Raw genomic sequence first — 16,876 nt, forward strand, 5'->3', positions numbered from 1 at the left:
CTCTGCGCGGCGCTCTAGCTCCTTAACCACTCGGCCATCCGCGCACATCCGGAAAGAGGGTGAGGAGGGCATAGAAGAAGTTTCCGCGCGACGCCAAGGGAGGGAGAAACTAAAAATCAGACTTATCTCAAAAGTGTAATTAAATGATTTGTCACATGTGTTTCGCTAACCCATTGTTATCAAATTCTTATCAGCTGAGAGTGGTGAAAAAAGTAGTTTTTACTTTATTTACAGGTCTTGTTCATCGATTTCTAGCAGTAATTAAGCACGATTCCTAAACAAGATTCGTTCGCGAAGTGAGACACGTGGCGGCGCTTCAAAGTAGAGCTCGTCGATGTGGAGATCGTCCGGCTCGAATTCCAATTCGGCGGAGATCACCTGGAAAAAGCGCTTTTTGCTTCGAGTAGTAGTCAGAATGGAAAAAATTTTCAGATTTTTTTGTTGGATTGGTTACACGTATACAATAGCTTACTGTGCATAATTGGGCGATGAGGTAATCGTACATCTGCTGACAAAATATTGGCAAAATAGACATTTTGTCTCTATAATTGAGAAGTAAGGGGGAATCGAGGGGGGAGATAGTGATGAACACGGGGTGTAATGATGGAAGAAGAAATTGAGAGGAAAAGGGGGAGGAGACAAAAAAAAACAAAAAAAAAGAAAGATTGACAGTTGCCATCATCACTTGCTTTCTTCTATTATATCAAAAAATTTTAGGGGAAAAAAAACAAATCAAGGGGTATTTGACATGAATTATAGTTAGTGAGTTTACTGTTCGGTTTGTTGACGAACCAGAAGGTTTGTAGTCCACGCGGACAACTCGGCGATCCGTTGGCGAGCCTCATTGAGAACCTGCAAAATTTTTAATTTTTTTTTGAAATTTTCAGTTTCTTTTTTCTCAGAATTTTCGAATTCGTACCTCATCGCGAACTTGATAGACGTCACCGGCTTCCGAGAGGTTTGTCTTCAGCTTCTCGAGATAGTCGACGGTCGTCTCGATTTTTGTGTTGTCACCGAAGACCTGGAATTATTTTTTTGAATTTTTGGGTCTCGACACGAAAATCATGTGAATGACACGTGTCATATTTAAAGGCGCATGTTGAGGGGTCCCGACACGATTACCTTTTTGGACAGTTTTTCGACTGTAGGGTGTCTTTTTGAGACCAAATTCAATTGAAAAATTATAAAATAAAAATGTATTTTGAATTTAGCGCTAAAATTCTGGCTGATTTCAGCAGAGCGCGGTAGACTCACTCCCAGATTCCGTGCTGCCACGTGACAGATTTTGGGTCTCGACACGATTTTGACCGGAATCACGTGAATTACACGTGGCATATTTAAAGGCGCATGTGGAGGGTCTCGACACGATCACCGTAGTTCCCTTGCCACGTGTTTTTCACACATTCATGTGATAAACACGTGGCAGAGCTAGGTGATCGTTTTCTCAAAAATTTGACGGTTTTTTGGTCAGAAAAAGTCGAAAAGACCATCAAATTTCGGATTTTCGTGCCGATATTTAAAAAAATTCGTGAATTTTTGAGTGTTTTTACGAAAAATGCGGATTTTTCAAATTTGTTTCGTCTAGATTCGCAAAAATCCGCAGTTATCAACGAAATTCTCAGAAAAATGTTTTAAAAATCAAAATTTTTTGGGAATCTCGACAAATTTTTTTCGAAAAAATCCGCATTTTTAGCTAAAACACTCAAAAATTCACGGATTTGGTCGGAATGTTCAAAGTCCGCACGAAAAACCGGTTTTTGAGCAAAAAACTCGAGAAAATTGGCGAAAAATTAGTGGATTTCTGCAGGAATCAATTGGCGCCCACAGTATAAAAAATTGAATCTTTTCCGATTCGCGTTGCGTGCGCGTCGCGGTTTATATTTAAAATCCTCGGAACCGTCCCAACCGTTGTACGACAGAGCGCGTTTCCGCGACCGTACGCCTCGCACTGAAGTGTGCACACAACAGTTGACGGATTAGGACGAAATTCTCAATGTTCGCACGAAAAACCGGTTTTTGGAGAAAAAACTAAAGAAAAATTAATGGATTCTGCAGGAATCAGTTATGCGCCTTTAACCTGCGCTCCACCGCACTGCATTCCATGATCTACTCACAATCTGTCCCTTCTCACGCAACGCCTTCAACTGTGTGGCGAGTTGTTCGGAAGTCGACTGAATATGTTTCATCAACATCTCCTCCGGTGCCACTTTGTACTGATTCGCCTCCGTCTCCAACTTGTTCTTGAAGTCGTACACAGACGTCGTGATCTCGTTCGTCTTCTCCATAACCCACGTCTTCTTCTCGCGAACAATGTCGAGAAGGACAAAGGATTGACTGAGTTGTTCGAGATACGCACGCGCTTTCTCGTTGATCGGATCGATCACGTGATCGTGGGCCTTAAATAACTTTTGAAATATTAGAGTCTGATTAGATGGGCGGGGCGAAGGGGAGGTCTCAGACTTGGAGTTGGAATTATAGCACAAATTTGTGAAATTTTAAGAAAAATTTAGAATTTTTGAGTTTGAAACATTAATATTAGCCGTGCATACTTATTACAACTGCGCTCCACCGCAAACGAGAGAGTATCGGTGAGAGACGCAGAGTTTATTCTCGCACCAACACAAATTTTCACAGTTTTTGACTTATATTCGCTATTTTCCATAATTTTTCGGTAAATTATTATGAAAAATGCGAGAATATTAGCCGAGCAAATTCGTTACAACCGCGCCCCGCCGCAAACGAGAGAGTATCGGCGAGAGACGCAGATTTTTTTCTCGCGCCAACAATTATTTTCACAGTTTTTGACCTATTTTCACTATTTTTCGAAAGTTTTAATGTAATTTGTTCTTAAAAACAGCGAAAATAGGTCAAAAATGGTAAAAATATTTGTTCGCGCGAGAAAAAATTCTGCGTCTCTCACCGATACTCTCTCGTTTGCGGTGGGGCGCGGTTGTAAGAGGGGGTGGGCCGCTAATATGTCAAAACTATGAAAATCTATGTCGGTGCAAGAAAAAACTCTACGGCTCTCGTCGGCACTCTCTAATTTGCGGTGGGGCGCAGTTGTCATAAAAATGGTCGGCTAATATGGTTGCCGAGCTATTAAAAAAGAAGCTCGTTTCAGAAAATTTTTCACATTTTAGCGAAAAAATCGAAAACATTGACTGAAAACTAAAGTTGATTGACACAAAATCAAAATTTCGGAAAATCTTACGATTTTTTGGTTAAAAAAATCAAGAAAACTTGGAAATTCAGTGCTATCATAACACTTTCTAGCAAAATTCACGATTTTTTAAGTAAAAATTGGGGAAGATCGATTATTTTAGGAAATTTCCATTGAAAAGTGTCAAAAATCTAGTTTCCAATGAACGAAACTGGATTTTTATTAAAAATTCCCGATTTTTTGAGTAAAAATTGGGGAAAAAACCTCTTTTTGAGTAAAATTCCCGATTTTTCAAGTAAAAATCGAGGAAAAACTTGGTAATGCTGTGTTATTTTCCAATATTAAGTGCCGAAAATCTAGTTTCCGGATTTTCATTAAAACTTCTCGATTTTTTGAGTAAAAATCGGGGAAAACCTTTTTACAATTCCAGTCACCAACTCTGAGATCTCGACCAACTATAAATCTACCTTATTATTAACACCCTTCACAATCAACGCCGCCAAATTCTTGACTCTCTGCGTGATGGAGGCACCGACCGCCGGTGTCACCTCGACATTCAACCCTTTCTGCACCGCCCCTTCGAGAACATCCAACAGTGCGTTCGTGTTCTCCGTCGCCTTCTCCACCGGCACCATCGCAATTCGTTGAGCTTGATGAAGAGCCGAGTAGATTCGATGCTCCACAGCAAGCTCCGCCTCCTTAATCGTCGAAATCGCACTGGTACCGAGTTTCTTCGCATTATCGACTTGATCGAGAACGAGCGCGGCGCCACCGGCACTCAACGCCAACGAGAATTGAGTGAGCACGACGGCGGCTCCGATTCCGAACGTTCCCGTCACAATGGCCGCCTGTTTTCCGCTCTCCACAGCGGTCTTCGCCCGTTCGGTACCATAACTGACGGCCTCGTAGGCGGTGTCTCGTGGCTTCACATAGTACGAATTGTAGCCGTCGTACGCTTTTTGTGTCGCGTAATTGCTCACTTTCGACACGTTCTCCTCGGCAACGTTGAACGTCGAGTTGATTAGTGGATGGAACTCTTTGGTCTTGGTGTACGCGTTGATTGCCTAAAAATAGTCTATTGTCTACACTTTCTTCATTCCAAAATATCGCCAAGTCGAAAGTCCGACTGTTTTGATCAATTTGTGCACTTTTATCTCTAAATTTTTGAAATATAAATGGAATTTTTTGAGATAAAAGGGCACAAAATTTTGTAATTTTTGGTCAAAACAAGACTTTCGACTCGGCGCACGCCTCGGAATTGAGAAAAAGTGTCAAAAATAGCGAGTTTTGGGGGAAAAACACCACTATCCCAAAGTTTAAGATTTTTTGATTTGAATCGATTCAGAAAGCCAGGGAGCTGAAAATCACGAAAATATGTAATTTTGGCCCCGAAATCACTGAAAATCAGGTTTTTCGCATCCAAACATTAAAACCGGTAGTTTTTCAGTGAAAAATTATAGTTTTGCTCCTCAAAAAGCTCGAAAATCCATCAAAAACCCTTTTTCTATCGTATGGTCACAAATTGGTAATTTCTAGCCTCAATTTCCCGTCTAAAACGGCTCCAGAACGTTTCAAAACTGAAAAAGTTCGTTTTTTTTTCAGTTTCGAAGCGTTTTGGAGCAATTTTAAATGGAGAAATGAATCTAGAAACTCCAAATTTGTGACGATATGATAGAAAAAGGGTTTTTTTTTGTGAAATTTTGTGCTTTTGAGCAGAAAAACTGCCATTTTTCATTGAAAAACAACGATTTTTCGGGTTTTCCTAATCAATTGACCTATATGAGCTGAAAATCTTGAAAACATGCCATTTTTCACTAAAATTGAGCAAATTTCTTGGTTTTAGCGTTAAAAACCAGATTTTGCAGTAATGCGAGCTCCAAATTACTCGGAAATTCAGCTTTTAGCACAAAAACCAAGAAATGTGTTCATTTTCTGTGAAAATTGACATAGTTTTGTGATTTTCAGCTCAAATAACTAAATTGAGCCAGTCCGAATATCCGCAACCGGAATTTCAGAACTAAAACAATATGAGACATGATATATGAGGAATTTGAACGAAATATGACTAAAAATCATCAAGATTTCACTAAAAACGGCGAAAATTCGAGTTATTCGGCTATTTTTCACGGATTTAAGCAGGGTTGGGAAATTCCGGGCCGGGCCGGGTCGGGCCGGCCCGACTGAGAAATTTTCCTCGGCCCGGCTCCTGTAGAAAAATTATTAGCGTACGAGAAATTTTGACTTTTTTAAAATGAAAATTTTGCAGAAATTTGTGAAAAAATGGTGTACATTTTTTGAATCCGGGCCGGGCCGGAATTTCCCAACCCTGGATTTAAGAAAGTTTCATAATGTTTCGATGCTAAAAACCAGATTTTTTTTAGAAATTTCATGGCCAAATCGACATATTTTCGTTATTTTCAGCACATTGATTGGTAGACTATAGTGTAAGCCAGCCTGAATAACCGAAACTGGAATTTCAGAACTAAAACTATGTGGGACAAGATATATGGGAAATTTGCAGACTTGTCAAAAATCGGGCCGGCCCGGGCCGGGCCTCGGGCCGGGCCGGGCCGGGCTGAGATTTTTCTTGAGTTTGGCCCGGCGGGCCGGGCCGGGCCGGGCCGGGCCAAAATTTTTCCTGATTTCAAAAAATGGGAACCCGTTTTTACCAAATTTTATTTGAAATTTTTCGAAAAAATAGAGTAAAAATGCTTAAATTATCATACATATTCACATTTTTCCTAAAATTTCCAAAAAAAATCAAAAACTCAACATGTTTCAAAAGAGCCTGGCCGGGCCGGGCCGGGCCGGGCCGAGATTTTTCCTGAGTTTGGCCCGCCGGGCCGGGCCGGGCCGGGCCGGGCCAAAATTTTTCCTGATTTCAAAAAATGGGAACCCGTTTTTACCAAATTTTATTTGAAATTTTTCGAAAAAATAGAGTAAAAATGCTTAAATTATCATACATATTCACATTTTTCCTAAAATTTCCAAAAAAAATCAAAAACTCAACATGTTTCAAAAGAGCCTGGCCGGGCCGGGCCGGGCCGGGCCGAGATTTTTCCTGAGTTTGGCCCGCCGGGCCGGGCCGGGCCGGGCCGGGCCAAAATTTTTCCTGATTTCGGCCCGGCCCGGCCCGGCCCGGCCCGGCCCGTGACAAGTCTGGAAATTTGCGTTTTTTGAACGGATAATGGCTAAAAGTCATCGAGATTTTGCTGAAAAACTACCCAAGATCCGATTTTTAGGCAAGTTTTTTTGGTTTTGAGAAAAAATGCGCTAAAAATCGTCAAAAATTCACTGAAAATTGATTTTTGGCCGGAAAAATAGCAAATTCATCATTTTTCAGAAGGAAAACTAGTATTTAACGGATTATGACTGAAAAGCCTCAAGATTTCACAGAAAAACGGCTAATGTTATTGTTTCTGTTGCAAAATTCAGATTTTGGGCCATTCTTTACAGGTTTTGAGAAAAAATGCGATAAAAATCGTCAAAAATACACCGAAAAATGACTTTTGGCCGGAAAAATTGCGAAATTCAGTGATTTTTCAGCGAAAAAACGAGTAATTTCTACTATTTTTCGTATAAAAATTGCTTTTTTCAGTCAAAAACTGACGTATTTTCGAATTCGAGCACAAAAATTCTAAAATTCGAGCTTTTCAAAGCGCGCTCTACCGATAATCCACTCGATTCCGTGCACCTACGGATTACCGCTAAAAATCATCGAGATTTCACGTTTTTGAGAAAAAATGTGATAAAAATCGTCAAAAATTATCTGAAAAACGATCGAAATTCGAATTTTCCACAGTTTTTAGACTTTTGGCCGAAAACATTGCAGATTCAGAATTGTTTCAGTGGAAAAACGAGTCGTTTCTGCTATTTTCAGTCGAAAATTGGCGTATTTTCGAATGTGAGCACAAAAATTTCAAATTTTCGATCTTTTCGAAGTGCGCTCCATTGAGAATCCACTCGAATCCTTGCACCTACCGTTTTGACATAAGCGTTTCCGAGCAACTGATCGTAGTAGCTTTGTGCCTCTGCCTGTTGGTCTTCGACCTGTGCGGACTGCTCGACTTCAGCCATTTTTCTGCTTTTTCTGCTGAAAAATGGGGAAATTTTTTGGAATTTTCGGGGAAAACCTTGGGAAAAAAGTAAATAATTGTTCGAGAATCTTCGAATCATGGAAAAAGAAGAAATGAGGGAAGCGCTATCACACCGAGAGAGATAGCAAAAATCGGCGGTGGTCAGCAAGTATTTGTACCCCTTTTCTCTCTCTCACTACGCGTACTTTGCCCCCCTTACGACAGATGATGGGGTGACTCAGTTTCGCAATACGTTTTCCCGTTCATTTTGAGGATTTTTCACCTAGAAAACTACGTTGTAGCCCTGTAGCCCCAGGAAACATACGTGTAATTGCGCGTGTACCTTGCTACTGGAAAAAATAGAATTTTCTTGCGAAAGTTTGAGAAAAATCGCTCAGAAAACACTAGAAACATAAAAAATCACGAAAATTCGGCGAAAAACTGATAAGAAAACCGAAAAATTCGATTGCGAGAACGGTTGTAAACAATTTTATTTAAAAATCGCGCCATAAAGCTCAAAGATCGCGTCGAGACCCATCAGGAAAACTCCATGCGCCTTTAAGAAATTACGGTAGAATTTTAAAGGCGCAGGGGAAAAATTGAGAAGTTTTGACTGTAGCTTTTGGAATTTAATTAATTTTATTATTTTTCAGTGCGAAAAGTGGTTTTCGAGGCAAATTTGAAGGAAAAAAACTCAAAATTTCTCATTTTTTTCGCTATTTTTCTCAATTTTAAGTGCGAAAAGTGATTTTCGAGACAAATTTGGAGCGAAAAACTAAAAAATTTTTAGTTTTTTTTGCTATTTTCCCCAAATTTAAGTGCAAAAAGTGGTTTTCGAGACAAATTTGAAAGGAAAAACTCAAAATTTCTCACTTTTTCGCTATTTTCTCCAATTTTAAGTGCGAAAAGCGGTTATCGAGACAAATTTGAAGGGAAAAACTCAAAATTTCTCATTTTTTCGCAATTTTTCCCAATTTTTCCACTGAAAATCATTGATTTTTTTTGATTTATGTACTTCAACCCCACTGAAACTCTGTAAAAATGGACAAATTGATAAAGCAACCCCCGCAAGGAATTTTCGCCGAAAAAAAATGCAAACATTTCGCGGAAATTACCCGAAAACTGATAAGAAACTGGCTTCGAGAACGGTTGTAAACAAAATTCGTTTTTAAAATGGCGCCATAAAGCTCAAAGATCGCGTCGAGACCCATCTGGAAAATTCCGTGCGCCTATAAGAAATTACGGTAGAATTTTAAAGGCGCATGGGGGAAATGGAAAAGTTGTTACTGTAGAATTTGAAATTTTGAAATTAAAATTTTTATTTTTATTTTTGAAAAGTGATTTTTGATGGATTTATGGGGGTTTTTCTCTAGTAAATTGTATAGAAAAATCGGAAAAATACACTTTCCAATCATAGACGCAGAGAAAAAGGAAAAAATCGAGAAATCGAAAAAAATAGCCGTCGCTCGATTTATTTTTGTTTTCCGTCGCTGTTTAGTTCAAATTTTCTCAAATTTTCAGATAAATTGATGCAAAACGGCCTATTTCGGCTAACAACAGCAGTTTTCAGAGAAAAAATGGTGAAACCAAAGGTAAAAATTTTTTGTTTATAAAAAAAAAGAAAGGAAAAAACCAATTTTCTTCTAGAAACCAATCGGAACGACCGCCCAAAATATTGATAAAAAAGCGGCGGAATCAGCGATTTTCGCCGATTCCGAAGGTCGAATCGGACTGCGGATTCATGCGAAACCGGGCGCCAAGAAGAGTTGTGTAGTAGGTTGGTGAGATAAAAAGAGAGATATTGTTTACAAAAATTTTCCCAAAAATCTGCAGCAATCGGAGAATCAGAAATCGACGTTTCGATTGGCGCCGCGCCGAGAGAAGGAGCCGCCAACGAGGAGCTCATTTCGTATTTGATGGCGGCGTTGGGGTTGCGCAAGAACGAATTACAGTTTGATAAGGTACATAGAGAATGGTAAAAACTGATTAAAACAAACAAATTTTGAAAACCGAAAAAAAAACGAAATTTTGCGTGGTTTTTTGAATTTTGAAAAATGCAAGTGCGCTCCGCCGAACTTTGCGCGGGAATTTGAATCACAGTACGCTTCTCACAACCGCGCTCTACCGAAACCGAAGAAAATTGTGTGCGATAAGAGAAAAAGAGAAATTTTTCAAGGGAATTTCGGTAGAGCGCAGTTGAACTGAGTGAGAATCTGCAGACTTGTCAAAAATCGGGCCGGGCCGAGATTTTTCTTGAGTTCGGCGGGGCGGGCCGGGCCGGGCCAAAATTTTTCCTGATTTCAAAAAATGGGAACCCGTTTTTACCAAATTTTATTTGAAATTTTTCGAAAAAATAGAGTAAAAATGCTTAAATTATCATACATATTCACATTTTTCCTAAAATTTCAAAAAATTTCCAGAAAAAAATCAAAAACTCAAAATGTTTCAAAAGAGCCGGGCCGGACCGGGCCGAGATTTTTCCTGAGTTCGGCCCGGCCCGTGACAAGTCTGAGAATCTGTTTGAAAGATTTAACGATATCACAGAATTTTTTGAGCTGAAACTGTAAATGTTCGGTTTTTGATAGCGTAAGTACGCTCCACCGAACTTTGCGCGGTAATTTGAAGATAATTCTTTTCTGAACTAAAAATTGAAAAATTCTCAGTTTTTGGTGGTGCAAATGTGCTCTACCGGACTTGACGAGATAATGTTGATATTTTAAGTCAAATCGAGAGCAGTTTTATGATAAAATCCGATGAAAATCAGTCAAAATTCAAAATTAGACAAAAATTCCGTTTTTCAGTTTTTGAGACAGTTATCCCGAAAAATTCGAGTTTTTGTGTGAAAATCTCGGTTTACATGCAAAAATTACGTATTTTTAAAAACTTTTTTGAAATAAATGTCTCAAAAACTGCAAAAAAACCGGAATTTTTGTCTAATTTTCGACTTATTTTTTTAATCTTGTTTAAGATAAAACCGCCCGATTTGACTGAAATTTCGGGATTATTGCGTCAAGTCCGGTAGAGCATATTTGCATCACCAAAAACTGAGAATTTTCAATTTTCAGTTCAGAAAAGAGTTTTCTTCAAATTACCACCGCGCAAAGTTCCGTGGAGCGCACTTACGCTATCAGAAACCTAACATTTATTGTTTTAGCTCAAAAAATGCTGATTTTCAGTTTTTTCAAGTTTTTCATCTAAAATTCACAAAGCTCGGCGGAGCGCATTTCCATCACCGAATTCAAAAAATCACGCAAAATTCCGTGTTTATTTTTCGAATAAGTAAAATTAAGATGGTAGAGCGAAAATAGTGAAATAAATCGATTTTACTATTCAAAACGTACAAGTATATAATCGAATGAACTAGAAGATGTTATCTGAAGTACCGAATGAGGGGAAGACGATGTTGTAAACAAAACAATTTAGGAAGGGAGAGAAACCAGTGGTAGAACATTTATTGTCGAAATAAAAAAGTGATACCCGGTGTTTGCGGACTTAATGCTAATTTTAATAATTTTTCCACTAAGTCCGCAAACACCGGGTATCACTTTTTTTATTTCGACAATATATACCAAAAACACTGTTCACGTGAAACTCCCGTGATTAGAAGCAATCTAGATGATTGCGAGAACTCACAATGAACGATCATCCATATTACATCAGTCATTTGTGTATGTTTCAGGGAGCAAAATCGCGTAGCAAAGTGGTGTTGATTGAGACGAAACGGTTGACTATCGACGAGGTGCGCAAGAAGTTGGAGCAGGAAATTGGGAATTGAGGTAAAAATTAATGGGAATTATTCGGGAAATGCGCTACACCTGTATTAGCACAACACGCTTCTTACAACTGCGCTCTACCGAAACCGAAGAAAATTGTGTGCAAAATTGAGAGACGCAGAGAGAAAAAGAGACATTTTTCGAGGGCATTCCGGTGGAGCGCAGCTGTTAGAGCTGTGCCAAGCTGATTATATTGATACTCGAAAATCTTGGAGATAAACCTTGTGTAATCCACGTGGCCCGAGACAAGCATATTGAAGAACTCCAGTTTTACCAACAGTAATGGTCAGAATTCTAACAACTTTGGCGGTTTTCAGTTGAAAATGTCCAAGAGAGTGTTACGGTCTCACTGATAGTCCCACTATGTAAAATTTATAAAGGATCATACAAACCAGATATAGAGCTCCATTTTTGTAGTTGAAAACTTTTTGTACGGACACTCCCTAGAGAGTTATGGTCATTTTAAGGGAACAACTCAAAAATGTCACTAAAATCGACCAATTTCAGTGCGATTTTTGAATTTTCGTCTTAAAATGACCATAACTCTTTAGGGAGTGTCCGTACAAAAAAGTTGTCAACTACAAAAATAAGGCTCTATCTTTGTTCTGTATGATCCATAAAGAATGTTATTGGTGGTACAATCAGATACCGTAACCCCAGGACACTTTCAACTGAAAAATGCCAAAGTTGTTTGAATAATGCATATTTCTGGATCATAGAAGAATAAAGTTGCTTAGGAATATTAACAGTCAAAAATTCTGAAAAAGCTTGGGATGTTCATGTTACCTTAAATACCCGAACACATTTTGAGGATAACTGATGTCGTAAAACCTATGAAAGTAAGCCATGCCCGTGACTGAAATTAACAAATTCGTTAAAAACCCATTTTTCCTAACTGTAATTCAAAACGATAACATTTTGCAACAACTTAATCAGATGTTTTGTCAATTGTTGACCTGTCCTTCATGTTTTGACAAGTGCAAGTTTGCACAGCTGAACAAATTGATTTAGACTGTTGTTTTCAAAAAAAAAGAACAGTACTTTCCTGATTTTAGTCATGTTTTCGAGTGAGAATCGTATATAAATGAGATCAACGTCGACATCAGAGCTGTGCGGAATTCCTTCTTCCTTCTTCCTTCTTCCTTCTTCCGGGCATTTTTTCACTTCCTTCTTCCTTTTTCCTTCTTCCTTTTTGAAAATTTTCGTTCCTTCTTCCTTCTTCCGTCTTCCTTTTTTGAAATTTTACTGCCAACGTCTTTTTCGTAATATATTTGAAATTTTAAATACTAATTTCTTTGTTTTTTATTACCCGGTTGCAATTAAAATTCAATTAAAAATGTTCCTAAACAAGCTGACAAATTTCGACATCCGTTTTGAAAAAATTTCTTCCGACTTCTGCTCTTTTTTCACTTCCTTCTTCCTTCTTCCGGGCATTTTTTACTTCCTTCTTCCTTCTTCCGTCTTCCTTTTTGAAAATGTTCGTTCCTTCTTCCTTCTTCCTTTTTAAAAATGTTATTCCTTCTTCCTTCTTCCGTCTTCCTTTTTTGAAAATTTTACTTCCGCACAGCTCTGGTCGACATTTGTGCTGAGTGGAATTTTGGATTTTTTACGCTTCCCACCTAGTAGTTATCAGCTTGAAAAATGTGTTCGCCTACTCGAATTTACTGAAATTTTTTGAGGTTTTTTGCGGGACACAGGGGTGCAAAACGCAAGGTCGCTTAAACGCGCTCCGTCGCTCAGCGGTTGTCACGGTGCCAAAAACTAACTTGGCTGAGTGCCAAGTTCAAGTTTAGCGTGTGTTTGTCGCATCTTTCGATGAAAAACGCGACGCACACGCATCGCGACTCGGCCGGTAATTTCAAAACTTTTCGTTGCGGACCTTACGCCTCGCATCCCTGTGCGGGAAAGCTATCAGTGTTTACCAAAAACAAAATTTAACCATTTTCAGGGGCTTTTTAAGACAAAATAAGGTCAAAATCAACTTCTAAGTATTACATTTTATTCTGCCTTCTGCCCTTTGGCAGTATTTTTTCATTCCGATTTCCTCCTTCCGTTGTCCGCCTTCCGGTCATCTCTGGTCTGAGCTACTTAGAAGTTCTCCGAACTGTTTTAATACAAGTTATCGAACATTAATAATCCGTCCGAAGCTGTTAGGAAAAAAAAATTAAAAATTAAAACCTAGTTTTGCAGGTTATCGGCAAAATCTGCAAATCTCAAATCCACTTTAGACGGTGCAGATTTGTCAATTTCATTGTTTAGGAATTCAAAGTGGGAACTTTTCTGCGTAGAAATCAAGTTTGCAACATTTTCCAGTACCATCGCCGCGGCTGGCCCAAAAAAGTTTTGACACCAGAAGGGGTCGAACCCTGGTGGTCAGACTGGTACCAAACAGTCAAAAGTATATCAAGTCATGTTTTCAGTTGAAACTCTAGAAATCGCAGACTTGCAACGGGCCGGAATGAAAATTTCAAGGGCCCGGCCCGGCCCGGAAATTCAGTACAGAAAAAAATTCAAAATTTTTTTTTCGAAAATTTCCCGATTTTTTTTTGAAAAATATTTCTTAAAAAACAATTTTTTGTAGGTTTCGAAGGTTTTTGAAAAATATACTTGAGGAAAAATATGAAAAATTTTCAGAAAATAAATTTTTGGACAAAAAATTGTAGTGAAAAAAGTTCAAAAATTCAAATCCGGGCCGACCGGGCCGGCCCGGAATTTTGCAAGTCTGGAAATCCGCGGCGGTTTGATATAAACACGCGGCCGGCCGCGATTTCTGACAGCCTTGGTCCACAGACATCCTGTCCACACTTTTTGACCTTTCTGTCTTATCTTTCATTTTTACGTCATCTGTGCCCACTTCGCAACAAAATTTGTTGAACAAACAATAACACGTGTTGTCTGTGTCTCCGCCACCCCATCTGCCATTCCCACAAAATAAGCCACTGTCACAATTAGTTCTCTCTCACTTTTTTTGTCTCTCTCTCGGCCATTTTTCTCTCCGTCCTCCTCTTCTCACCCCGCTGCTAGCTATTTGTCATTATCAGTCAGTGATCACTGGCCTACAAACAACACAACGCTACATTATGAGAAGTTATTGCCTTATTTTCTGCAGTTTTCTGGTTTGTTCAGTGGAGCGCACTAGCCTTTAGTTTCCATCCAAGACATTTTTAGGTCCCCCTTATCTCGGCCACCGCTCAACCAGAATTATGTGACGCCTATGAGACGGTTGAACGGAAATTCAACTGCGGGCCGCGTGGATATCCGTTGCATTTTGGTCTGAGGAATTGTTTGGTCTTTAATAATCAAAGTGGGAATATTTTTTCCTTTTTTGATTTTTTGGTAAACTCGTCTTTTTTAGCCATCATCGACAAATTCACTCCAAAAGGCCGCGAATTCGTCGGCTGCTCCACTCGTTGTCTCGTCAAGTCTATACTAAATATTTCTGAAGTGAGTTTCGGGGAGAATCCGGTGTTGTTTTTGGTTTTCTGACCAGTATTTCAGAGAATTATGCATGCAAATGTGATTTCGGGTCAGAAACAGTTTTCACAACATTTTTGACATTTTTTTTTGGAAATTTGCGTCAAAAAGAAATCCTACTTTTAATTGAAATTTGGAAAGATTGTCGAAAATTCGAATTTTTTGCAGAAGAATCAGCATATATAATGCTGAAAGTTTGATCAGGGCCGAAATTTTTCTGTTGGGTTTCTAGGCCAGCGTTCTCAAAATGGAAAGTTGCTTCTTGTAGCCTTGCGGCCGCTGACCTAGAAATCCAAACAGAACATATCATGATCACACTCAGCAGGCCCATACTCCCAGGGGGCATTGGGACAGGGGGCATCGTGCTCATAGGGGGCATTCGCTCAGAGGGGTCACTAAATCTTAGGGGGCATTTCGCTGATACTCTTAGGGGTCATTTCTCATATGCTCATAAGGGGCATTGACCCTCATTCTCAGAGGGGTCATGGAAATGCTCAGAGGGGGCATCAATATTTTCAGAAGAGGCATCAGTTTTCTCAGAAGTGTCATCAGAAAAATTGCTATAAAAGTGTTTTGAGAAATTTGGCAGAAACTCAATGACAACAAAGACTCATCGAATTCACATTTGTTTTAGCCCAATGATGTGACGCTAGATATTAGAGATTCTGAAATGCCACCGTAAATCATTCACAACATTCCCCATCTTTCTAATATGTTAGAAATGCCGCGAGCTTTTAATCTATGAAAAGTATTTCGAAATGCTCTACAGGTCACAAATAAATGATATCTAGTGTCATTTTGAATACAGTTTAAAAAAAACATGTGAAACTTGAAGTTTTTAGTTAGATAAACAATTAAAATATTGAGACAATTAGTGAGACACATGCTCAAAGCTGACTGCTTTTTAACTAAAAACTGCGAGTATCGCGTTCTTTTTGGAGAGTACTGTAGATATAGTCAATGAGAGATTGTCAATGATGAGTATTGTAGTCCTTGAGAAAAATGTAGTCATTGCGACGTGTATTCAATGATTTTTTGCCGATAAATTTCACAATGATTAAATAGATGTTTTTTGAAAAAGTTAGTAATGACACTGATTATTTCAATACATCTTCTACGAAAAGATTATCCCAATAGAAGCTTTCTGACAAACGAACAAAAATCTTATAAGAGAAAGAAATAGCAAAAGAGCCTTTGATATTGGGGTTGTAAATTATTGAGAGAATCTTTTCGAAGGAAAACTTTTTGGAGGAAAATAACATTTAATCATAACATTTAATCAAAATTTCTCAAAGCCCGCGAAATCAAGTTTATCTGGCCATCCAATCATCGAAAACTAACCGTATTCAACTTTTATAGCAATTTTTCTGATGACACTTCTGAGAAAACTGATGCCTCTCCTGAAAATAATGATGCCCCCTCTGAGAATTTCCATGACCCCTCTGAGAATGAGGGTCAATGCCCCCTATGAGCATATGAGAAATGACCCCTAAGAGTATCAGTGAAATGCCCCCTAAGATTTAGTGACCCCTCTGAGTGAATGCCCCCTATGAGCACGATGCCCCCTGCCCCAATGCCCCCTGGGAGTATGGGCCCACTCAGCATATATCCGACCGAAAATTCGCGTTTTCAGGTGTTTTTTCAGGGATTTTGAGTCTCATCCCCAGGAATTTCCAGAATCTCTACACATTTCAAAACATATGTATTCCCAGATTCTTCAGTTCTCCACCAACTGTAAAAATCGGAAATCCAGTAATATTTTTTGAATGCAGGAAAATCTGTGTAGATTACGTCAAAATGTGCAGAAACATACAAAGATTCTAGTTTTCTGCATGTCCGGATGTCCTAAATCTAGTTTTCACTGCCAAAACGTCAAAAGAACGTGAAAATTCCAAGCAAACACTTGAAAACTTGAAAAAAATACACGCGAAAACGCGAACAATCGATCGAGAAAATGCTCAAATGTGGTCACGGCCAAAATTGCGCTGGCCTAGAAACCCAACAGGAAAAGTTCGGCCATGACCATTTTGCGAGCTGAAAATTTTTTATATGTTTTTTTTTGGGTTTTTGAGTATAATCCATAGGAATTTTCATAACACAGCCTCAACCCTATCGTGATTTTCCTATAACCAAATTGTTCTCTGTCTCATTGCAGTTCTCCACAAGCTGTGCCCAAGTCCAAGAAGAAGCGTTCAAATCCCACGTCGACTGTTATCTCAACTGTGACTTTTGTGACGTGTGCAAAACCGAGAAACTCGCCTTCCTTAAAAGTTACGATTGGACCGATTTTCTGAGTTTCGCCGCCCTTCAACAAGTCTTCGCAATCGTTCGAAAGTGTGGAGTGTTTGGATGTTTCCGGGTTTTTGATTTTTAAGAATTTTTCCAAATTTTTG

The 16,876-nt window shown here is 39.0% G+C and overlaps 2 protein-coding genes across 2 annotated transcripts; one reads left to right on the plus strand and one right to left on the minus strand.

Annotated features, from left to right (window-relative positions):
- Positions 1-261: 261 nt before the first annotated feature.
- Positions 262-7,237, minus strand: GCK72_000233 (uncharacterized protein; the record flags this gene model as incomplete). The annotated part of the gene is made up of 6 exons (XM_053722351.1): positions 262-378; positions 793-852; positions 920-1,021; positions 2,115-2,396; positions 3,628-4,224; positions 7,142-7,237. The coding sequence occupies 6 exons, from the start codon at positions 7,235-7,237 to the stop codon at positions 262-264; spliced, it is 1,254 nt and encodes a 417-aa protein (XP_053590996.1).
- Positions 7,238-8,813: 1,576 nt separating this feature from the next.
- Positions 8,814-16,857, plus strand: GCK72_000234 (uncharacterized protein; the record flags this gene model as incomplete). Its single annotated transcript, XM_053722352.1, has 7 exons — positions 8,814-8,828; positions 8,884-9,013; positions 9,070-9,197; positions 10,916-10,975; positions 14,178-14,313; positions 14,365-14,453; positions 16,639-16,857. 7 exons carry the CDS (start codon positions 8,814-8,816, stop codon positions 16,855-16,857), a joined length of 777 nt encoding a protein of 258 aa, XP_053590997.1.
- Between the last annotated feature and the right edge of the window lie 19 nt (positions 16,858-16,876).

This window comes from Caenorhabditis remanei, chromosome I (assembly GCF_010183535.1).
Source record: "Caenorhabditis remanei strain PX506 chromosome I, whole genome shotgun sequence".
Taxonomy (NCBI): Eukaryota; Metazoa; Nematoda; class Chromadorea; order Rhabditida; family Rhabditidae; genus Caenorhabditis; species Caenorhabditis remanei.